Here is a 25,015-nt window from a genome sequence, read left to right as displayed (position 1 = left end):
TCTCAGTGAGAACTGAAATAGCTACTACAGCTGATTATGAGAAAACAGCATTTCTTCAAACCTGATCATTAAGGCAGTGGTTTTCCCACTCAGGGAAGGTTATTATTTGATGAGATGACCTAAGTCTTCTCTTTGAAGGGGAAAAGATAATTAATAGTCTTCTGTCGGTTTTGAGCTTTTCCTGCCATTCATTTTCCGTATATCTTGACATCAGCATGTTACGTCTTTTTATGAGAATCTGAGTATCAGATTTAGTACAAAATTTAGATATTTAGGCACCAAGTTGAATAAGTCAATATTTCCAGGGACTTTGTACCAGAACATTTTTAAAGTTCTGCATTAAAATGGTATTTCCCTTGTTAGGTGCTGGCAGAAGGGATGAATGGTGAGTAATTGCTTAAAGGTTTCCCTTTAGGGTGATGAAAATTTTTTGAAACTAGGTAGAGGTGATGGTTGTACAACATTGTGAATGTCCTTAATGCCACAAAATTCAGTTCAGTCTCTCAGTTGTGTCCAACTCTTTGTGACCCCATGAACCACAGCACGCCAGGCCTCCCTGTCCATCACCAACTCCCGGAGTCCACCCAAACCCATGTCCATTGAGTCGGCGATGCCATCCAACCATCTCATCCTCTGTCGTCCCCTTCTCCTCTTGCCCTCAATCTTTCCCAGCATCAGGGTCTTTTCAAAGAGTCAGCTCTTCGCATCAGGTGGCCAAAGTACTGGAGTTTCAGCTTCAACATCAGTCCTTCCAGTGAACACCCAGGACTGATCTCCTTTAGGATGGACTGGTTGACCACAAAATTATATACTTTAAAATGATTAATTCTACATTATATGAATTTTGCTTTAAAGAAAACACTATTTCCTAACTTTTTTTAGTTCATGCTGTAATTATTACTTGTAGCTCAGAGGATAACACCTTCCTGTAGCTAGTATGGTTGTATAATTATTCCTTTAAATTATTAGAATAATAGGTAGAATTGTTTATAACAACACTTATTAGAGTATAAATGAGTGCTCACTAGTTAAATGTCAGAACAAACCAGGGTTATCCCAGGCAGACTGGAAGAACAATCATATTACCTGAAATTAACACCAGATGATTTTATGTACAAGCTCACCACCATGTCTCAGTAACTGTTTACATTATTAGATCAAATATCATCTTAAAATTATTTCTCAGGACTCATGTACAGCGCTTGATTCTTTAAAGAAAGCCAGTTTGTATACAGTTGACAGAGACTTCCACAAGCAGATAAAAGCCTACTTGAAACTTTTAAAAAGTAACAGTCTTACTAAGTTAAAAAGCAAAATAGGATTCAGTAGACATTTTTGTTTTCAGTAAAAGCAATGAGAATTAACATGTTTCTTAAATCCTGTTTCCACTACTGTTTGGATAAATCATACCTGCCATCAAGTAAGTTGGTCTGTGCATGCCAATGTACAGGCTATGGTTATATTTTCTTTTCTGTGACCCTGTAACTGTCAACCCCTGCAGTCAAATATTGTCAGAGTAGCAAGGGGAAACCTAGTATATTTAAGTTAATGAACGATGGAAATATATGTTATTAATATGCTTATCCTCAAACTTTTGGCCAATACCTTTCCCCAGCCTATCTTTAGTTCTCAAAGATACGCGAATTTTTTAGCAGATAGTGTTTTTGTTATGTATCACAGCGTATTGGTGGCCTTTCTCTATAGGTTAATTACTAGCTCATGATTTAGTTTCAGATGTAGGTTTATCGTGTCTTTTTTTCTGTTAAACCAGTGTTGTAATGCCGTGTCTTCTGTTTAGTGATACCAATAAAATAGTTTCACAACAGAGTTAAGAATGGATTCTAACACATGTATCTTATCTTTTCTCTAGAACTGTCAAGTAATCCACCTCTAGCTACCATCCTTATTCCTCCTCATGCTCGGATTCAAGCAGCAGCTTCAACTCCTTCAAATACCACAGCAGCCTCAGGTGAGAACACAGAGGTCTCTTCTGAAAATACATGATTTGGTTTTGTCTCCATTTTATATCATTTGTTGAATGTGAATGTTTAGTACTTTCCAGCTATCAAAAACATAGCATAGCCAAATGATTAAATTGAATAAAGTGTTGCTTTAATTTCCAGAAAGCATGAAAGGACCCCATAAATGCTTTATATATAAGGTATAAATATCTTATTATAAGTGATTTCACTTTGTTATTTTAAAAGTCATGCTTTCTGTATAATTTCTTACTATATTAAGTGAGATGCTTATAGCAGAAAGTGGTCTGCAGAAATGTAATCTTATTGAAGATAATTCACTTTAATTCCATTACCCTGAATGTAAATTGTATTAATATACTGGAGAGGCAAATGTTCAAGAAGTTTGAATGTAGATTGGTGTAATTTAATCATTTAAAGGACTGAAACTGCAATGCAAATTCATTTAGCTAAGACTTAGATCAGAATATGACTAAATCTTGTCTATCCCCTACCCCCAAAAAATACCCAAATAATCTCCCAGGTTAGAGCTCAGGTATACTGCTGGTCCTGGAGCTGATTCATGTTGGGACCTCATTTAATTAAAATTACTCACATTACAATGTTCTGAAAATACTTAGCCCTTGAGTGAACTGAAGGTCCTCCGAAGGACAGCTAAAATGAAGTTAGAAATAGGTAGCACAATTGGACTCCCCCCATAGCCCCCAAAATGCAGATGTCAGGAGCTGACTCCATTTTTACTTAATCATCTATTGCATTGAACCTAGTTGGATCAGATTAATGTTTGCCCAAGGGCATTTATGCTCCAGGAAATAAAACCTTGCATTACTAGTTTTAGCATTCAACAGTAAGGTCAAAATCTACCTCCTGTTGTCTGACAGAATTGTTTGTTCCTATCCAATGTTAATCTTTTGAATGTTGCTAATAAAGATCGACATTTCATTCTAGTCTGTAGCCCATCTTCATTCCAGAAAAAGTCTAGGAAAAAAGGTCTCTTTTCTAGTTCTAGTTTCATCAGCACATGCTACCTTGAGAAAGTCATTTGAACTTCATTAGTTTTAGTAATGTCCTGTTCATTTTCTTAATCTATAAAATGAGTGACAGTGCTCTCCTCAAGTAATATGGTACAAATCAAATATGTACTGAAATGTGCTTCAAAGTTTTTAAATGAAAAAATAGAGTTTTTTTGTTTTGCTTTTAACTATGACCTGTATTTAGAAGGAAGACAAAATTGCTACAATGAGCTATTAATCAACTTAAATCTCTGGCCTAGGTTAGATTGTGTTGATTGTTTAAAACATTGAATAGGCCCTAATCCCAAACAAGCACATTTACTTGTTGAGCTAGTTTATAGGAATTGTTTTAGACTATGAATACAATAAGAATTATGATTGGTAAGTTTTGGGTAATTTTAAATGGTTTTCTTAATGTGAAATACTAGTTATTGATTACAACTAAGATTTTGGGCGAATTGTCTGCTGGTAGGAGCCTAGTATAACCTGATTTTGATGTTGCTTTGATACAAGTTACAGCAGTCATCACAAAATAATATTACTGCTGTATATACATTTTTATAGCTGTTGAAATCAGATTTCAACATAAATATGGAAACTGGCATTGGGCCTTGATCCTGAGAGTTTACTTTAAAGTTGAAGTAGATCAGGATATGAGGAATTTTATAGGAATAGTAGACTAAGGGCAGAGCTAAAATTAGTTTAAAGAAATGCATGCCTTGTGTATCTTAATACCAGGAAGGATTTCAGATATTTCACTAAGCTTCCTAGTGGCTAAATAAAGAAGTGGTATCTATTTAAAATTTCCCGAATACTTCATTAGATAAAAAGCGCACTGGTGGCTTAGGAGAAGCACAGTATTTCTGACCCTGCTGTTTAAGAAGTAGTTCTTCTTTAGGGCTGCAAATTTGGTACTATAAGCTAGTGGTAAAGAATCCACCTGCCAATGCAGGAGACAAAAGAGGTATAAGTTCGATCCCTGGGTCAGGAAGATCCCCTGGAAGAGGAAATGGCAACCCACTCCAGTATTCTTGCCTGGAAAATTCCATGGCTAGAACAGCTTGGCAGGCTATAGTTCATGGGGTCTTAAAGAACTGGACACGACTGAGCACGTACACACATAAGAGAGAGTAAATAACACTCTTGTCACCATTTCAACAATAAATGAAATGGTGACTCCATTTGGAAACTTTTTTAAATGCCCCTCAGTATGAGCTAAAGGCACAACACTACAATATGGTTAAAGCAAAACAGTTTTCTTTGGGGCCAAAGTTATGGGAGCCAAGTAATGTCACCTAACATATCTTAGGAAATGCTCATCTAGATGAAGGGATTGACTGTATGACCTTAATGGCCCAGATTTAAGTAAATACATATGTATGTGCATATATACATATTTTAAATAAGTATTTGGTAGTATAAGTTACATTCTTTAGTAAGATCTTAAAATATACATGTTCTTTGCTGTCTCTCTTAGCATCAATCCATACAATAGGAATGGTAAATACCCACCACACAAGAGTTAAGAGAAGTAAGATATAAAAGTGCACAGACTGCTTAATACTTTGCCTGGTCACATGGCGGGCCTTCAGTGAAAGGAAACTGCTACACCATTTTATTGTTATTGCCAAGTAAGGACAGATTCATAAATGTTAAAAACCAGCCATGTGAAAGACAGGGTTGACATCCATTCTTTTATGACAAAAGAATATATGACTCTCTTCACCTGAATAAATGGATATCCCATCTCCACCAAAGCAGGGAGGAAGTGAATGCCTGCCAACATGACAAAGCATTTCCAGGTCTGCTCTGAGGTATGAAGAAGTAAAATATTAAACTCCAAAGCGTCCGACCTTGAAAATCTGAACCTGGAAGTTTTTCTAATTTAGAATTTTCAAAATTAGAATTTCTAATCACCCGCCCTAGTTACAGCACCGCAATAATTCAGGTTTGGGTGAATGAATTGCAATATGTCCCTCTAACTAAATAAGAGTAGTTAGTTCTATCCAGTCCTGTCCACATGCAAATATACATTTAGGCAGTTACCAACATGGTACATACACTGCAGTCCATGGGGTCGCAAGAGTCAGACTTAGTGAGTAAACAACAGGTTATATAATAGCCAAAAGGAGAGCCAATATGATCTGAGTGGTCAGCAGTAGGAAAATGATTCAGTATATTATGAAGTCTCCATTTTTATGTAACTATAAAAGACAGTTATTATGAAACTTAGATTTGTGGAAGTATTCATCTTAAATTATGAGGAGAAAATTTTAAAATCCTACGTACCATGTTGGTAACTGGGCTTAAATGTGTATTTGCATGTGGATAGGACTAGATAGAAATATACAAAAATTAAAACAGTTGTGGTTAATCAGTGGATATGGAGGTTGTTTTTTTTTTTTTTCTCAAAAACTTTTCATTGTTTAAATCGTTTTTAAAACACGTCGGTTCCTGGGGGCATTATATCTGACTATGGCTCTGACTGACACAAGAAACTTCTGAAAAGTATACACACTGTTCTCAGACCATAAAGTGTAATTTCTTATTTCAATGTTTGTATCTATATGATTTTTCTCCACACCCCCAACAGATCCTCCCATTCATTCCATTTGGGAGACCATTCATCTGGACCCTGTAGAGTAGTAAATCTTCAGGAATTATAGTTTTACTGATCATATATGAATTACGTTAGAGATCATCTGATCCAGTGCCAGATGAGTTAAGTGTAAGACGTAGTTGGGAATTTCAGCTAAAGCAATTTTGTCTTTGTTTCGTATTAGTCCTCTGGGTAAGGTTTCTTCCAGTGCAATGGTTCTGCTATTAAAAGAAATTTGAAAACCACTGATTTCATTTCACCCTTCTTATTATCCACTGAAAGCTAGTGTCCCATACTTGTATATATTCAGAAACTAGAATATTCAGTAGCATATTCGATCTTTATATCACTTTGTTAGAAATTTATTCCCTTATACATATCTCTTTCACTCAATGATCCTACTCTGGGGTTATAGAAAACCAACTCAATTCTTACGTGCATAAGTCCTTCAAATTTTAATGATGGCTATGGCTAGCATCTTCTCCATACTAATGAGAATTTTAAATCCTAATGCTGAATATGTTCTAAAATATCAGAATGTTAGGTTTTCTATATAGTCATTTGTCATCTGCACATTTTATAAACATACCAATTTTTGGCCTCTCTCTAAGCAACTAATAAAATATATCAAAGAGGACAAGGTAGAGCCTACTAGATTTTTTTTTTTTTTGCCTTTACCAAGGTTACTGATAAAATAAGTTAAATGGGACTAGACAAGGCTTACTAGGGATTATTATTCTAATGCTCCATAAATGACTCTAAATTACTCTTCTTGTTGTTTGCTTAACTAGAGACCAACCGTACAATATTCATTTATATAATAATGTTATGAAAATTAGTAAAAATACTTTGCTTTTGTCAAGAAAACTTTCAGATTTTTTCCATCAAGAAAGAAACTGTGTCAAAGATGGAAATGAAAAAAATTTTGTTAAAGACTTAAAGGAAGTTTCTAGTGCTTAAATATTTGTAAATTGAATTTCTGTTAATTCGTTTTAGAATGTGTTTTTAGACTATAGATTCTGGGTTTAAAGACATTTAAAATGTATAGATTTCCCTCACCTTCCTTGGGCTGCATTTTGTTTATTAGGATTTTTGTTATATCCTTTCCAGGTTGAAAACCCTTCTAACAGAAAAGGGAATCATGATAAGAGTTGGACAAGGTCTGTCTTCTCTGTCTTTTTACCTGATCAGGGGGCTTAACTTTTCTTGGTCTTGCTTTGAAAACCTTTTGCTGTTAACCTCATTTAAACTGAATTTGGCTTGTTCTGACAGGTTCACATTTTTATTTTTCTATTCTTCCTGGGATGTATGCCCTACTTTTTAAATTATGAGCTCATCAAGAAAAACCCTTTTGTTTGGGTTCTTTGTTCCTTCTCCTTTTACTTTGAAAAGAGAGTATATGCCGTTATTTGGTTGGTCAGAATTTTGTTTTTTATAATTTTCTATTTCCTGTCAGGTATTAGCCCCTTTTGAAGATTCTAACTGCAAAATCATACTTATTTGTTCCCTGAACTTTTTGAAATGCATTTTGCTAAAATCATAGCTCAGATTTAGCCAGGGCTAGTGGTCCCTTTTTCTATTACAGTTATTTTTACCACAGAATTCCTGTCACCTTATCACCTTCTCCATCACCAGCCAGTTTTTTTCTAGCTGGACAGAATTAAACCCAGAATAATTTCTCCCATTGTTTGTCTCCACTGAATTTGACAAATAAAATGTTACATTAATTAAGTCAGTGTACTGAATAGTTACTTTTCTAAAATTACAGTTACCTCCCTTCATCCCCTCCCCAAGTACCACTGGCCTGTGGCACTTTTATAGTGTGCGTTGGGAAAGCTGTATCCATATCCTGTCTAGTTGTAGAATCCACAGTGTATGCCCTCAGCTGGTGTTCTTCAGAATTCTTCCTATTTTCGCTTTATCTTAATCCAAATATAAGGATTTTTCTCTATTAAAAACATAATATCTAGTTATGTATGGAAAGAAAAAAAAATATAATATCTAGTTATTTTAGAAAATAAGACTCTCCATATTCTCACTTCCAAAGAAAATCAAAGGTAACACTATATTGTATATTTTAGTCTAGTTATGAGTGGACAGAGACTGGCTTTTTTTTTTTAATGAGCTTATGGTATATGAAAGAATGTGATATATGACTTTATAGTATTCAACTAGTATTCTAAGCCTATACCATAATTTATTTAACTAATTCCTTATTGGACATTTGAGTTGTGCCCCAGTTTTTAGAGGAATTCCTGAGTCAAAAGGTGTAAGGAAGTTAAAAATTTTTAAAACATACTGTCAAATTTGTCATCCAGAAAGCTTGTCCCATTTTATACTGGTAATGCACATATTTTTTTCATTTCTCCATTACTTCAGCACTAGCTGGCCCAGAGTGGAGGGGGGCAGGGTGAGGGAGGTGGGAAGACAGAGTGTACATGAGCACATCTGTATTTTTATACATTACCAACTTGGTTAGATGAAGAAGGTGGGTATCTTTGTTAGGGACAGTTCTGTGCCCATTTCCTCCTATTGGCTCTGTGTTTGAAGTTTTGAAGTATAGACTTCCATCCATATGTGAGAGTTTGACAAATTCACTGACACCAATGAGACTGTATCTGAGACTGTGTCTACCCTGTGTTAGGATTTCAAGTTCACTTACTGAGGTTGCATATAGAAACCTAGCGTTATGCCATCTTGGTATTATTTTCACCACAGCAGTACTAAGTATCACTTCTAGGAAATTGCTTATTTTAGTGTAAAACATGTTGCGTGTTAAGTCAAAAATTTTACCTGGGTTTTTCCTCCTTCCTCCAAAAGTATTGTAAAATCTTCTTGATTGAGTTGGTGAATATCCTATCAGACATTCTTCTGGGTATTCTTCCAGTGTTCCTCAGTTCCTTTGAAGTCACCTGTTTATATTCATATACCTTTTCTTATTCTTTGTTCCTCAACTAAGTTTTTTAACTTAAAAGATAGAAAACACATCCTTTGTCTCCATGGCTTTCAGTTTTTTACGTTGAACAACCAAGCCCCTTAATTAAAACGTGTTCTGCCCCTGAACACATATCAGTTAAGATCTCTCTGCTGCTAGCCAACCAAGTATAAACAGTATTATTGATAAGCCCTCCAGGTTTGCAGCTGGATTGATTGCCTCACTGGTGCCTGAATTTTGGTTCTGTTTTTTAAATGATTGAATCCACTATGGTATCTCATGCCACACCTTTTCCTTGTAATAATGTGACAAGAGAGGTGCTGATATTTTTCTGAGAAGTGCTCCCTCATTATGATACACACAAAATTACCAAAATCATGGTAGAAATTTTGAAGAGAAAAAACAAAAATCGAATCCTTTTCCTTACTGCTGATACTTTGATTTTGTTATTGTACAGTATGATTTTAGTTTAAGTGGAACATTGGGATATACCTTTCTTTGTGAGTAAAAGTGTTGCTTGTTCATGTGTCAGTTAATAACACTAACGTGAGACCTAGTTTTAAGTAGAGGCATTTCCACTTGGAACAGGCTTGAATGGAAACATCTCAAGTTAGGACCTTAGGGTGTAAACAATACACACAACATAGCCCAAGGCTCCAAAACTTGATCTTTTAGAGGAGTTGAGCTGTCATGAGACAGTTCTAAATTATAAAACTAGGATGGCTCATGAATAGAAATGCACAAATGGGCTTAGGAGAGCATAATAAAGAAACTAAGTAAAGTATACTTAAAGTTCCCAAGTATATTTATAAAGTACATGTAAAGCACAAAAAAGGATTTGATATATCTGAAATATGCTTTTTCACTGATATGCCAATGATGATTTTATAGCTTTTGAGAACCTGAAAACATGTTTAGAGCAAATAAGGAACTCCGTTTTATTTTTATTTAATTTCAGTTAAATTTAAATAACCAAATGCAGCTTGCAGTCATCCTGTTTGAGAGTACATATAGAACATTTCCATTATTGCTGTTGGGCCAGACAGTGAATACTTGTATCAATTAGGTTTAACTTTTATAGACCTATAGTTCTGGAATACTGAACCTTTGGAACCCCAGCTCCCTTGTTTATTCTCTGTCCTTTTCCACCTAACCTGTTCCCTTATTTCCTGCTTTTCTATTTAAATCTTTGGGCCCCAGTTTATAAACGTGGTACCTTCCCTTCATTCTCCTTCCCCTCCCCATTTACACATTTGATCAGACACATTTGTAGGGAGGATGGACAGGACTTGGTGGTGCATTGGCAGGGGTCTAAGAGTAAAGGATCAGAGTGAGAACTTTTGAATTACCACCTAAGCAACCAGATGGTGCAGTTTCTTCAGTATAGAGACAGCTGCCCATCAAATCCATGACTCAGTTATCTAGCAGCTCTTACAAATCTTTAAGACTGAAAATAAAACTATGACTCCTCTCCTGGAAAATATGTGTATCAGATAGGGAATTCTGTACATAAAAATCTACTCTAGGACAAAAGTCACAGCCTGGTGTACTCTTGGGGGAACCTAATACTTTACAGCTTTGCCCTTAGTTTCACTATAGGATTGCACAACTTGTCATTTTTACCTCTAAGGTCATACAGAATAAAATGGGTCTCAATACATGTACAAACTCCCTTTGCCATACGCAGTACCAGAGCCATAGAACCATAGGCTCTTCTCAGGATTAGGGGAAAAACAAATGAACAACTGGTACAATCTTCCGTGTCTTAAACAACTTATTAGGACATACCAAATTTTGTAGAGGGACTTGCTCAGTAGTGCTCTCATTGGCCTGTGCAAATGTATGCATTAGTTATCTACTGCCGTGTATCAAGATACCCCAAATTTAGCAGCTTAACAGTAAACATTTATTATCTCATACAGCTTTTGTGCAGCCTAGCTGTGAAATTCTGGATGAGGGTTTCTCATGAGGTTGTAGCCAAAATGTCAGCCAGGGCTGCAGGCATCTGAAGGATTGTTGCCTGGAGTTGGAAGCTTTGCTTCCAGGATGGCTCATTCCTGTGGGGGCCTTTGCAGAAGGCCCGGCCTGTCATTGTGAGCCTCTCTGTAGCACTATACAAGTGTCTCCTGTTGTGGCAGCTGGCTTCCCCTAGACCAAGTGATCCAAGGAAAAGGTGGAGGCCACAGTGTCTTTTATGTCCAGACTTTTGGAAGTAATGCACCATTATTTCTGTGATATCCTGTGTGTTACATAGGCCGGCCCTATTTATTAGAGGAAGGGATTACACGAGGGTATAGACATCAAGAGCTGCATGCCTCATTGAGGCCATCTTGGAGGGAAAGAATGATCTTATCCCTTCTTCCCCCAAAGCTGACTCTTCTCCCCTTCCTCCCTCAAATCCATCCTTGGTTTGTTGGTTTATGGTGTATCAGAGGGCTGGTAATGAGCATTGGTTTCTAGGAATGTTGGAAATCAGTAAATAATCTTCCCTGGTGGCTCAAACAGTAAAGCGTCTGCCTCCAGTGTGGGAGATCTGGGTTCAATCCCTGGGTCGGGAAGATTCCCTGGAGAAAGAAATGGCAACCCACTCCAGTACTTTTGCCTGGAAAATCCCATGGACAGAGGAGCCTAGTAGGCAACAGTCCGTGGGGTCACAAAGAATCAGACACAGCTGAGCGACTTCACTTATACTTGTTTACAAAACACTTTTATCTCTGTGTATCCTATTCAGACTATTTGAAAATTAGATAATAGAATAACCATACTGGTAATTTTTATTATTATAAATTCACTGATCTGTTTTAATGTAATAACCCTTTGGTTAATAGAAGTAGATTCTGTAAGTCATATTGGATTATGTAGGGGTTAGGTATGAATGAAAGCCCTCTCTTCTCCCTTTGATAGGAAGTCTTTTCTGCTTGTCTCCTATGGCCCATAAAGGTAATCATTCTGTTCCTCTGTTCCCTCTGTGCTCCACTCTCTCAGTTGTTCCTTGGGCAAATTATCTCATTTCTTTGTGCATTCGTTTTTCCCGCTTTAAAAGTGGGTGCAATAATTGTGCCTGTTTCTTACAGTGTGGGCTGAATGACATGTTTGCAACATACTTGGTATGATATCTGGCACATTGGTAAGCACCCAGATGTCAGCAGCTGCTACCACTGATGCTATGGTGATGGTGGTGGTTATTGCAGTCACACTAAATTACACATTTGTGTATTTCTAGATGTCTCTTTTATCTTTCCATTTATTGGACAATTACTAAGCTCTTCTTAGGCCTTATTACATAGATGGTGGTATTATCACCATTTTACATATGGGGAAATTGTGGGTCAGTCAGTCACACTCAGTTGTGTCTGACTCTTTGCGACCCCATGAATTGCAGCACGCCAGGCCTCCCTGTCGATCACTAACTCCCGGAGTTCACTCAAACTCATGTCCATCGAGTCAGTGATGCCATCCAGCCATCTCATCCTCTGTTGTCCCCTTCTCCTCCTGCCCCCACTCCCTCCCAGCATCAGAGTCTTTTCCAATGAGTCAACTCTTTGCATAAGGTGGCCAAAGTGTTGGAGTTTCAGCTTTAGCATCAGTCCTTCCAATGAACACCCAGGACTGATCTCCTTTAGGATGAACTGGTTGGACCTCCTTGCAGTCCAACAGACTCTCAAGAGTCTTCTCCAACACCACAGTTCAAAAGCATCAATTCTTCGGCGCTCAGCTTTCTTCACAGTCCAACTCTCACATCCATACATGACCACAGGAAAAACCATAGCCTTGACTATATGGACCTAAAGAGAGGTTAAATAACTTGTTCCATAATCACACAGCTATTAAGTTGTACAATTGAGTTTCATACTCAGTAAATATTTATGAAAAAACATTTGTGAAATTAGATTCGACTTAAGATAAACAATCTTAGCCTTTTTTTAAATCATAATGCCAGATTGCATCACTTTTATCAGTACATACGTAAAGGGAAGGAAATGAAGAATCAAGATGAGCTTTGTTGCTTTAAAAAGAGTTGTTTAGACATAGAGAACAGACTTGCGGTTGCCATGGTGGAGGAGGGGAGGGGAGGGAAGGACTGGAGTTGGGATTCCGTTCCGTTCCATTCTGTCGCTCAGTTGTGTCCGATTCTTTGCGACCCCGCGGACTGTAGCCTACCAGGCTTCTCCGTCCATGGGCTTCTCCAGGCATGAATACTGGAGTGGGTTACCGTTTCCTTCTCCAGGGAATCTTCCCGACCCAGGGATCGAACCCGGGTCTCCTGCATTGGAGGCAGACGCTTTAACCTCTGAGCCACCAGGGAAGCCCTAGGAGTTGGGATTAGCACTTGTAAACTCTTTCACAGGACAGACAAACAAGTGTGTCCTACTGCACAGCACAGGAAACTATATTCAATATCCTGTGATTAAACATAGTGGAAAAGAGTATTTTTAAAAAGGATATAAAAAGTTTCTATTTAAATGTTTGAGAAGAAAAGTTATAGAAATTTCAATAAACATCTAAGACAATTTATCAGAATTTTAAATTAATGAACATTTAAGTTATAGAGGGTCCATGTTAATTCAGATTCAACTCTGTAAACAAATACACAAAATTGACAGTGGGATCAAAATAAGCATATACCAAGAAGAACTTTAAAAACATAGCTTTGCCAATTCAATACACCAGACAGTCTGTTGGAGCTACTGTTGAGTTTATGGAAGTTCACATCTTTTTGTTTGTTTTGCTTTTCTCCTCCCTGTGTTTGTTTTATATCCCTCTGAAAAATAGAGAACTCTATTCTTTTTCTCAACAAAGACTTGATAACCTGGTTTTAAGTAGAGCTCATTGCACTGGGCAAAGGTTTTGGGGTTATTTTTTGATTTTCTTTTTGATGAATGAATTCAGTGCTGTGACTTTAGATATCAGGAATAATTTAATCAAAGTAATTAGCTGTTAAAATTTTACTCATCAAGTGATTTGGAAATGAGTCAAAGAAAAATAAGAGATCATTAAATTACAAACCCGAGGAATATGAATGTCTTAAAATTTTATCATTCAGAAGGTGATTTTGTTTCTGATAATATGTTCATTTAAAAGGCTTGTGCTTTTTATTATAATCATATCAGCAGGTCTTTGGATTTATCCAAGGAAGAGGAGACTAGTTTTGGGAATGTCATAAACTCATAGGTAATAGCCAATGCAAGGTCATCTGCACATTGGTAGCTAAAATAGGATATTGCCAAAGAGTAATAATGGGCTGGCTGGAAATGTGGATGAGTCCTGGTGAGTGTTGGCCAATAGCTAGTGACCAGCATGGCCAGGGGTGTGACGATACTGATATATGTGCTGATAAGTTCCTCATGACTGGTGGATCTCAAAGACCTGAGGAAGACCATAATATGACAGTTTGACCTGTCACCCTCACGTGTTAAAAATGAGAGAGAAGTTCTATTTGATGATCATCCTGCATAGGTTATGAGTGTCGTCCAGAGCATGAGAAATGCCGCAATAGCAGGGTTTGTGAGGAGCATTATATTCTGACATATGTTTGTGCCTTCCAGGCTTTCTCAGGAGTTTTCAATGCAGCCTGTGCCTAAATTATGAAAATGAACATTTTTCCCACAGAAGCCTTATAGGAAGCTGTGGCCTGAATAGGAATTGATGTTAGGTTATTGAGACACAGAATTTGAATGATCATTGAGAATAAAATTCCTGATAAACAGGGCATGTACAAGAAAAAACAGGAGTTATGAATGAAGTATTAGGTACAGTTACTAACTGGTTAATGTGAAAGACTGTTTACCTGCCTTTGGAACATAGGTTCTATGTTAAATGTCATATATCCTCTCTTCCCACCTGTCCTTGAGCCATACAGATAAATTAATGTGATGCCATGCCATGGGCAATGTGGATCTAATAGATGGACCGTCATGTCATAATGCCTGCACTTATTTGCATGAAAATAGGATTAGAAGCTCTTTTGAAGAGAATAAAATGAATGAACACAAGAGATAGAAACATTTCTTCCCCAAAGGTTGAGTTAAGTATAAGTATAAGGGCGATTGTTTAAAGAAATAATCAGATATTTTGGAAGGAAGTATAGTTTTTAAAGAGTAGCCATCAAAATGATCAGCTGAATATCTAATTCTTAAGAGTTCCAGTATTTTGGTCACCTGATGGGAACAGCTGGCTTAGTGAAATCGTCCCTGTTGCTGGGAAAGATTAAGGGCAGGAGAAGAGGGTGTCAGAGGATGAGATGGCTAGATGGTATCACCAATGCAGTGGACATGAACTTGGGCAGACTTTAGGAGATGTTGAGGGACAGGGAGGCCTGGTGTGCTGCAGTCCGTGGGGTCGCAGAGTCAGACACGACTGGGCAACTGAACAACAAGAGTTCCTTAAGCTAGAATTGCTGTGTGTCCTTGGGGTCAGTTTCCTGTTCAGTTAAAAAATTCAAAGTAGAAAGATTCAAGGACCAAATGTTACATTCAGCCATAAAACTTACTCATAGGATACAGGAGAGCTGCAGTCTCCAGAGGGAGACAGAACTTCTGAGTCTGTTTTGTTAGTGTCACCAGCCTTGATGGCCAAGAGTGGTGGACTTCTAGGATGGTGGCTCTTGGAAGTTGCCTGTCTCGGTCAGGCCACCTCTCTTCTTTATCAGGGCTTAGTGTGAAGTTTTTGAGAGGAAATTTGCCTAGCCATATATCTCAGTCATGTGTGTAAGACAGAGATGCAACTTGACTAGCCGCTGAAACAGCAGTATGTTGCCTACCCAAGATGGAGAGCCAATCTGGACACAGTTAAATACGTTTTTAAATGTTACTGGAGGCTATGAAATAAGAGTGGACCTTAAAAAGTGTGTGTGGGAGGGGCAGTGTGGATTAAAGTAAGTAGTAAAGATATATGTATTTCCATAGTATTAGGCAAAGTAACGGAGAAGGCAATGGCAAGCCACTCCAGTACTCTTGCCTGGAGAATCCCAGGGACGGGGGAGCCTGGTGGACTTCCGTCTATGGGGTCACACAGAGTCGGACACGACTGAAGTGACTTAGCAGCAGCAGCAGCAGCAGGCACAGTAAGCTCAAATGCTCAGATGTTTGACTCAAAGATGCTTTATTAAATTGAATAAGGGAATTGGTCCTTCAGTGGCTATTTCTTTGCTGGTTGTGTCTTCCATTTCTGTGAATAATGGAGAAGGACTATACTTAGAAAGCAGGCAGTCGAGTTTGATTTATGCTTGGTGCTTCTGCCTATCAGCACTGACCCATATTGCTTTCATTGCCTCCACTCATTCACCCACTTAAGCAGATGGCATATTATAACACCATTGAGAATTTCTAGCAAGTTTTCCAAGCTGTGCACTGTTCATTTATTTTCAGGTAAGCTGAATTCCAGTTGAATATTCATTCTATGCTAATCCCAGCTATGGCAAGAGCTTTGATAGAAATGTTCTCTGGCATAAGTCTGTAGCTTATGCAGAGGCAGCATCTCCCCTGTGCTGAGACCCATCCAAGGCACATACTTAGATTTAGATCTATGCAGAAAGAAGTTCAGATTTCATGGCATTGTTGTTGTTCAGTTACTCAGTCGTGTCCGACTCTTTGCGACCCCATGGACTGCAGCATGCCAAGCTTCCCTGTCCTTCACCATCTCCTGGAGCTATGTCCATCAAGTCAGTGGTGGCATCCAGCCATCTTCTCTGTCATCCCCTTTTCCTCTTGCCTTCAGTCTTTCCCAGCACAGGGTCTTTTCTAATGAGTCAACACTTCGCTTCAGGTGGCAAAAGCATTGGAGCTTCAGCATCCATCCTTCCAATGAATGTTCAGGACTGATTTCCTTTAGGATGGACTGGTTTGATCTCCTTGCAGTCCAGGAGACTCTCAAGAGTCTTTTCCAACACCACAGTTTAAAAGCATCAATTCTTCAATGCTCAGCTTTCTATATTTGAACTCTCACATCCATACATGACTACTGGAAAAACTATAACCCATAACTTTGACTAGACATAACTTTGTTGGCAGAGTAATGTCTCTGCTTTTTAATATGCTGTTGAGGTTTATCCTTTTCTTCTAAGGAGCAAATGTCTTTTAATTTCATGGCTGCAGTCACCATCCATGGTGATTTTGGAGCCCAAGAAAAGAAAGTCTGTCACTGTTTGCATTGTTTCCCCATCTATTTGCCGTGAAGTGGTGGGACTGGATACCATGATCTAATTTTTTTGAATGTTGAGTTTTAAGCCAGTATTTTTACTCTCCTCGTCATCAAGAGGCTCTTTAGTTCCTCTTCACTTCCTGCCGTAAGGGTGGTGTTATCTGCATTTCTGAGGTTATTGATATTTCTCCCACCAATCTTGATTCCAGCTTGTGCTTCATCCAGCCCTGCATTTTGCATGATGTACTCTGCATATAAGTTAAATAAGCAGGGTGACAATATACATCCTTGATTTACTCCTTTCCCAATTTGGAACCAGTCCATTGTTCCATGTCTGGTTCTAACTGTTGCTTCTTGACCTGCGAACAGGTTTCTCAGGAGGCAGGTAAGGTGATCTGGTATTCCCATCTCTTTAAGAATTTTCCACAAGAGACTGAGCCAGACCTGTCTTTGAGTGTCTGGAGCGTCTCTTGTGGAGGCACGGGTCAGCAGTGGCCTGCCACAGGGAGAGGGACTCTGGCTACAGCAGACCTGGGAGGCGCGGCAGGTGGCATAAATCCTCTTGGAGGAGGTCACCATTAGCCCCACTGTAGACTGCCTAGCAGATGACCCACAAACTGGAGAACAATTATACCAAAGAAGTTCTCACACTGCTGCAGAAGTTCTAGGGCGCACAACAGATTTCCCAACCTGGGGATCCAGCAGAGGGACTGAAATACCATAGTATTGGCCATATTTAAAACAACATTCCAGATAGCTCTCAGTCTGCAGTTGAGGCCAGTTCTTTTCTCTCTGGGGTGTTACAGCGTTGTTCATGCTCTCTCTTGGGGCTTTCGATTTGCAGATGCTAATGCTGGAGACCGTGGACAGGCCAATAATGCCGCTTCTGCATCAGCTTCCGACTCCTCCTGAACAGTCCCGAGCAGCCAGCTGCACAGGAACAACCACCAGTTTACTTGAGTGTCACTCAGCAACACTGGTCACGATTGGAAAGAAAATTAAAGAGAGAAAAAAAAAAACCTATTCATTTTAGTGTTCAATTTTTTTTTATTATTATTGTTGTTCTTATTTAACCTTGTAAAATATCTATAAATACAAACCAGTTTCATTGTATTCTCACTTGAGGGAGATCCAGGGGGTGGGAGGGGTTGTGGGGAGGGGGAAGCGGAGCACTAGAACACACAATCTCTCTCCCACGACAATCTTTTTTTATCAAAAGTCTGCTGTTGTATACTTTAAAAACAGGACTCCTGCCTCATGCCCCTTCCACAAAAGAAGAAGACTTTGTTCTGTGCTGAAGTTTTTTTGAACTTTGTTTTCTTTTAAAGTCAAGTGTAAGACTTGGGTATAGTGCACAGCTTGAAATTGGTTGGGAGCTTAGCAGGTGTAACTCAATGGGGACTTAAATGTCACTTGTAAAATTAATCCATATCCTCGGGTACTTGAAGACTTGCCTTTGGCATGTCAATGGCAGGTGTGGCAGACAAAGGAAATGTGTGTCATTTGTAACCCAGGAAGTCAATAAAGTTTGAATCTATAAGGGGAAATTTCTTAATTGATGTCAAGGTTTTATTTTACTCTTAATCAGTGCTAGTGGTGAAGAAACTTCTGAAGCTGTCAGGGGAGAAGCGTGTGTGCTCTTTGTGTGGGTCTTTGCCTGACCAAAGGTTCTCTATAAAACTTAGTACAGTTTTAATCTAGTGACCTAGGAGAAGACTGAGAAGGGTGTTGAGCCAGCCACTCTGGTTGCAGAGGTCAAAACCTGATGAACCTGGAGGAGAAGGATGGGCCGGGCAGATCTCACCACTGTGAATGAATTTGTCCAGATTTTTTTTTCTAAAGTTGCTTCCCTTGGAAAGATACACTTGAGAGGACATTGTAGTTAAATAATGTGAATTGTAACAGTCTACTGGTTTATTTTTCGTATTTTTTAATTGCAAATTGAGCTTGCAGAAATTGCCACATTCTGCATATAGTTCTAATTTTAACTCCAAATCCAGAATCTGTATTTAATTTCAGCTTTTTTAACCTCGAGCTTTTTAAATTTTATTTATTGATGCATGTGAGATAGGCCATGATGATTTTAGATGGTAGGAATATTAAAAACTACACATCAAAATGATATAAACAGTCACTTGTACCTGCTGACTTTATAGGAAAACTGATTATATAAATATATGTATATGTGTTATATACATAGATTCAGTACTGCCTTTTGTTTGGGTTTTTTTTTGTTTTGTTCTGTCTTTCTGTTTTTGTCCACAATATCAAAATTGACTAGTTGAAGAATGAGGATGTTTCCCCCTACACCTAGTTAAGAGTTTTTGTTTTCTTCATATAATCAGTGAACAGTGTAAGACTCAGTCTCTGTTTTTGAAGAAAAAGCAATATTCCTTGGAAAGCGAGGAGAATTGAAGGATTACGTTGGCATTGAGAAAATAGATTTTCACAGCTGGTTTGTTTTATATTTTTAAGGTTGACATCTATGTGGGCCTTATATACTCTAAAATGAACCTTAGACACCTTGGTGCTTATGGGCCATTACTTGACCTATGAATCTTTAAGGCACAATCAGTTGTACTTTACATTTAAAGATCACTTGAGTGATGGCCGCCTTTCCCGCCTACCTTCCTTCCTTCCCCACACACCTTTCCAAGGTTAGCTGATAACTGTAGGGCTGCAGAGCTGAGCCCCAGACTGTGTGTTACCTTTCAGCCTCCTTGTTGTCACCTTAGGTCATGTTAGGGGCTTCCCCCTCCAGGTGATTCGGAAGTGGTATCTCTTGGCAGCCCTCACGCAGGTCCCAGCACCCTGTCCTGCTTCTTAACCAAGTGTGTGTGACTCTCCAAGAGAGTCATACTGCCTGCTGATGTGAACCGTACCCAGAGAGGCACCAGTGAGCCATCCTAGTTTTCACTCACTGTCTTGCTAAGCTTTTAAGCCACAGAAGGGTTTCTCCAACCTCTGGTTATATCAGAGTTCCTGAGAAAGGAAACACACTCACTCAAACCAAATCAAACAAATTGCATTTTACTTTTCATAATGAGCTGAGAGCAAATTAAGATTTGAAAGAAGTCTGAATCAAAGTATTTGACAGCATAATTCTTAAAGGGAATGGCTTTGATAGACCATTTCAGAAAGGGTTTATAAAGAAGCTGGATGGCAGGTCTGTGACAGAGAAGTGGACCTACTTTGAGACCAAACTACCCAGCCAAACATGTGGAAACAGACAGTACTCTGAACTTGGTATACTTGCTGGAGAATGTAAAAATCTTCTTTTCGGAAACACTTTCCCCGTAAATGGGGTAAGAGAAGAAGAGAGAAAAGTCAAGTTTTTCTCTCATTTTAATTGTGTGTGTGTGTGAGGGCTGAGGTTCGTGATTTTTCTTTCTCAAGGATCATGGTAGGATCACAGAACTCCTTTATACAAGTGGGATCCAGGTCTCTGAATAATGTTTTTTGTAAATAATGATAATAAAAGCTCCTCACCAAATTCAAGCTTGTACATTATATTTTCTTTCAATGTTTTTAAATTTAAGTTCTATTGTTTTGTATGTAAATATGTGGACCCAGGAACTGTTATTAATGAGCAAAAAGTTACTGTTCAGGGCAGTGATTCTGTTTAATCAGACAAATTGTAGACGAGCTTTTTAAAGCCATATAGTTTTAACTCTGTACAGTAGGTACCGGCCTGTATTATTGTAACAATAACTCTAGCAATGTATAGTGTATCTATATAGTTTGGAGTGCCTTCGCTTCCATGTGTTTGTTTTTTTGTTTCTGTTTTTCATTTTGCAGATTTTAATTGGTCTCATATCCATGTCTCCCTGTCCCACCCCCTTCCCGTTGAAATAATGGCTCACTCATAGCAGTGTCTTTGCCCCTTCCACAGTTACCATGCTCAGGAGTGCAAAGAGGAAACCAGAATCATTTTCATAATCTCATTTCATTCAAGCCCTACCTTTGTTTTGGTTCTGAACATCTGTTTCCTCCTCAGTAGCAGTGACCAGTTCCATTTCATCCAGGGACTTAGTGTAGTGCCGGGGAGCCCTCGAGCCGGAGAATATGGAATAGAGTAGATTTTGCTCGTCTCTTCCCCCAAACCCTAACCATGGGTCGTACAAACAGCAGATTCCGGGAGCCTTCTGCCCTCTCTTTCTCTCCACTTCGTCTACTTCCCTCCCAAATGAGAGAAAAAAGAGAGAGAATTGGTTTTTGTAAATCGATGTTTCTTAATACTTGTATTGGTTCTGATACACGAGTGGTCTGAAATGCTGTGGTGCAATTACTAGCAGCCGCTGCACGATTGCCGCCCGCGCAGTGAGGACTGTTGTTTTCACAAGGGAACTTTCCTCCCTCCTGTCACCTCTACCCCTGTTCAATCAAATGTCATTTTATCTTTTTAAAAAATCTGTTTCTTACTGTGTGCCCATCATGAAGGCCTTTTTTGAAAGAAAAAATCAAAATTACTTGTTTTGCCTCCAAGTACTCCATACAAGATGTCTCAAGTAGAAGGAAAAAAAAAAAAAACTTTACCAAACCAAAGCTTGCTATTTTTGAAATATCATGTATTCATTCCAGCAAGGCAGAAGACTGCACCTTCTTTCCAGCAACATGTTGTGTCCTTTTTTTTAAGTCCTCTTAATTTTTAGACACATATTTTTTATTTGTGTTTTAACGAAACCTGCCTAACCAGTCATCTTGTCTGCACCAATGCAAAGGTTTCTAAGAGGACTATTGTATTCTCTATCCCTGTGGATATAAAGACACTGGCATTTCATTTCGTTTTCCCTTTCCTTTTTAAGGGATTTAACTTTGGAATCTTCCAAAGGAAGTTTGGCCAATGCCAGATCCCCAGGAGCTTGGGGTTTTTTCTTTGTTTCAAACCAAAATTGTATCTGATTTCTCGTTCATGTTAGTGATCATCTAATCACAGAGTCGAACACTTTCTCCCTTACATCCCTTATATAGAAAAATAAACTAAGTATGCTTTACAGTAAAATCTGTCTTTTCTGGTAGAAACCTGAGCCACTGAAAATAAGATAACTAGAAGCAGAGTAGAGCCCCAGGCTAAGGTCTGCGTTTGAGAGGCTTTGAAAGTAATCTCTGGGGTTTGGATTATTTTCACAAGGGTTATGACGTTTTATTCAAGTTTGTTGCTCCATTTGCACCTCTGCAATAAAAGCAAAATGACAACCAGTACATAAGGGGTTAACTTGACAAAGTAGACTTCCTTGTGTTAATTTTTAAGTTTTTTTTTCTTACTATATCTGTCTACAGGCAGATACAGATAGATGTATGAAAATGTGCTTGCCTGTAAAATTTGCATTCATAAATGTGTTGCCGATGGATCACTTGGGCCTGTACACATACCAATTAGCGTGACCACTTCCATCTTAAAATCAAATCTAAAAAACAAAATTTATTATTATTATATATATATATATAAAGGACTGTGGGTTGTATACAAACTATTGCAAACACTTGTGCAAATCTGTCTTGATATAAAGGAAAAGCAAAATCTGTATAACATTATTACTACTTGAATGCCTCTGTGACTGATTTTTTTTTTCATTTTAAATATAAACTTTTTTGTGAAAAGTATGCTCAATGTTTTTTTTCCCTTTCCCCATTCCCTTGTAAATACATTTCGTTCTATGTGACTTGGTTTGGAAATAGTTAACTGGTACTGTAATTTGCATTAAATAAAAAGTAGGTTAGCCTGGAAATGAAATTAAAATTCACAAGTGTGTGGTCTTTATTTCAGTACCCAACCTTATTTCCTTCACCCTATCTATTTTGCCAACGCATTATGTAGTCACATCACTGCTTCATTCCTCCAATTAGAGAAACACGAAGCTGTTAACAAAAGTCAAGATGTGAACACTAGTTCTCGTTCTCTTAAATGATTTTATTCCATTGTATAGCCCCAAGAGGTGCAGCTTCCATCTTGGAAACCTTTGGAGTTGATGTCGAGGAAGCTATGCAAACACTGCTTTGAAAAGAATACAAGCCTGAAAGGGACAAGTTTTTTAAAATGTGTATAAGCTGCTGTCTTTGATTCCTGTGTTCATGGTCTGGTGTAGCTGTTATTTTCTTTTAACTTTCATCCCGTTAGTAATGGTCTTTGGGAGTCTCTGTGAATTATATGAACACCACAAATAGTGGAGCTGTACCTCCCAGGTAAACCAACACATGTTGTGTTTGAGTCTGCTCATTTCCAATACTGGATGATGTATGTAAACATGTTATGTCTCTTAGTGCAAAAAGAAACATCATTTTTTTTTAGGGCTGGCTCACTCCATCAGGCCTAATCTAAAGGCTAGATATAAAGTCATGTGACTGCTGCTTCAATAAAAACAAATTTATATTGGATAAAGTCTGGTCCTCTATTTATTGTTGTGGTGGTGGGCTTGACTAATATAAAATACTTTTACCAGTTGCAGGGGTTTGGGGGGGAAGAGTGGGGGTCAGCACAAATATGCAAGATGTCACTTGTGTAATGGGTTAAGGACTTTGAAGGACTTTGAGATATCTCAGCTGAGCAGTGACCCCGGGTGCCCATTGCAAAAGGTAGTCATGAAAGAGAGCACTCAGGTTGCAACTCCCCTTTGTGGAGAAGTCTGAAGTGAACAAAAGCAATGGGGTGTTCACCCCCTCTCAGGTGCAGGACTATTTCACCCACTCACTAGAACCTTCAGGTTTAGGAGGGTTGCGGTTATGTTAAGGGAAAGACAAGCTGTCATGGAAAACGGTATGATGAAGCCCACGAGTTACCACAGGCTGTGAAGGAATGGTCCATTAAGTGTATGTTTCTCTTTACATCCTCTTTTCAGAAAAGAGAGGACACAATGGGCCTTCCCACAGCTGTTGATATCCAGGCTTTAACTGGATCCTTAAAGTCCAAACCAGGTAGAGATTGGTGGCAGAGTGGCTCTGACTTATCGAAGCCAGAAGGTAAGCAGTAACTTACTTGGGCTTCTCTCCTGAGCTTTGGAGACTGACTCTATCCTCACCTGACTGAGGCAAGACCTAGAGAAAGAATGGGGGTCTCAGGGATGCCTAGAAACTGATGCTAAGTTCTACTGCTCAAGAGCTCAGGGAAGGGAGTAACGGAAATTCAGACATTCAAGAGTAGGAAAGTTGACTTAGGCTCCTATCCCTATAACTGGACACCCACAAAGCTGCTGAAAGGAAGAATCCTGTGTGAGCTCTTTGGTGCACCTAACCTTGAACCTTAACTGCACTTGGACTACACTTAGTTTTTATCATATGTGTAATCCATATGTACATATCAATTCAATGTTTGTGAAACTGCCCTGGCGTTTTTAAAATCAGTACTGGGAGCTGGGCGTTTCTATATCCCACCCTAATCACCTTGCCCTTCCCTTACCGTAGTCTGCACTTAACAATCATTTCAGACTCTTGAGTGAATAGCACACTCAAAATTATTTCAATGGGAAAGAAGAGATGTATATGATACAGGAATATATTTATATTTCCAAATGAGTATAATTAGACACAATTACTGGGGGAAAATCGGCAATTTGTTTGGAAAGAAGAACTCCTTTTCCCTCAGATTCTTTTCTGAAAATTCGTGTGTTCTGTCCTCTTGCAGAAGAAGCTGGGGAATCTGAAGGGGTGACAGAGAATATGTTTGTTTGCTTTGATGTATACCCTTGATGACTTAAGTTCTCCAAGTGTGACCTTCTTGAAGAATGGTAAAAGTGAATATCTGTTCCTTAAAATTCAGTTAACTTGTAGCTTCATTTGCTTAAAAAATTAGTCATTTAAAATTACTACATTTTGAAGGATATGTAAAATTTTTATATGGAATAATTATTTTTATGAACAAGCCAAGTTAAATAATGCATTTTTTATGTTCTCACACTAACAGTCTTCAGATATGTAAAGGGCAATAGTAAAATATGTATTATAAAAATAGAAATGTATACAAATATATTTCTCATCCCCACATTTCTTTTTCCCCCAGAAAGGAAGGCCAAAAATATTTAAATCTCTAACCAAAAGTTAATTATATAAGTCCTTTTGCCTTGATTTGACATTAACCATAGGATCATATGTAATAAGCCTGGTTCTTAGGTATGGGATACCCTATGTAAAGTTAATGAAAATGTAATTTGCGAAAAATGCAGAAACATTTTTACTCAAAATGGTTATAAAGCAGAGGCTGTCATACTCTTTAGCTTTGAAAACAGATGTGTAAACAGGAACACATTTATTAACTGCGATCCATATAGCCTCATCACGGAGTCCTCAGTGTTCCAGTCTCAGGAGGAACCAGCCCCAGTTCGGTTGTGAAGCTGACCTGCATCAAGTCACGCACCCC

The 25,015-nt window shown here is 38.4% G+C and overlaps 1 protein-coding gene across 3 annotated transcripts in view; it reads left to right on the top strand.

Moving 5' to 3' along the window:
* GSK3B (glycogen synthase kinase 3 beta) overlaps positions 1 to 23,034 on the top strand; it is a 215,221-nt gene extending 192,187 nt beyond the window's left edge. For 2 of the 3 annotated variants that reach the window (XM_055434913.2, XM_055434834.2), the window contains 2 exons: positions 1,871 to 1,969; positions 17,510 to 23,034. In XM_055434913.2, coding sequence (XP_055290888.1) covers positions 1,871 to 1,969; positions 17,510 to 17,577 — 167 coding nt within the window. In that variant the 3' untranslated portion in view covers positions 17,578 to 23,034. Of the gene's footprint in view, positions 1 to 1,870; positions 1,970 to 6,701; positions 6,752 to 17,509 lie in introns of all 3 variants that reach the window. The other variant, XM_055434986.2, reaches the window with a different exon arrangement.
* The last annotated feature ends 1,981 nt before the right edge of the window (positions 23,035 to 25,015 follow it).

Source organism: Moschus berezovskii, chromosome 1, assembly GCF_049115385.1.
Source record: "Moschus berezovskii isolate FMDL1 chromosome 1, NW_MosBer_1.0, whole genome shotgun sequence".
In the NCBI taxonomy this organism is placed as follows: domain Eukaryota; kingdom Metazoa; phylum Chordata; class Mammalia; order Artiodactyla; family Moschidae; genus Moschus; species Moschus berezovskii.
Note: the sequence above shows the minus strand (reverse complement) of the source record. Positions and strands in the feature narration are given on the sequence as shown.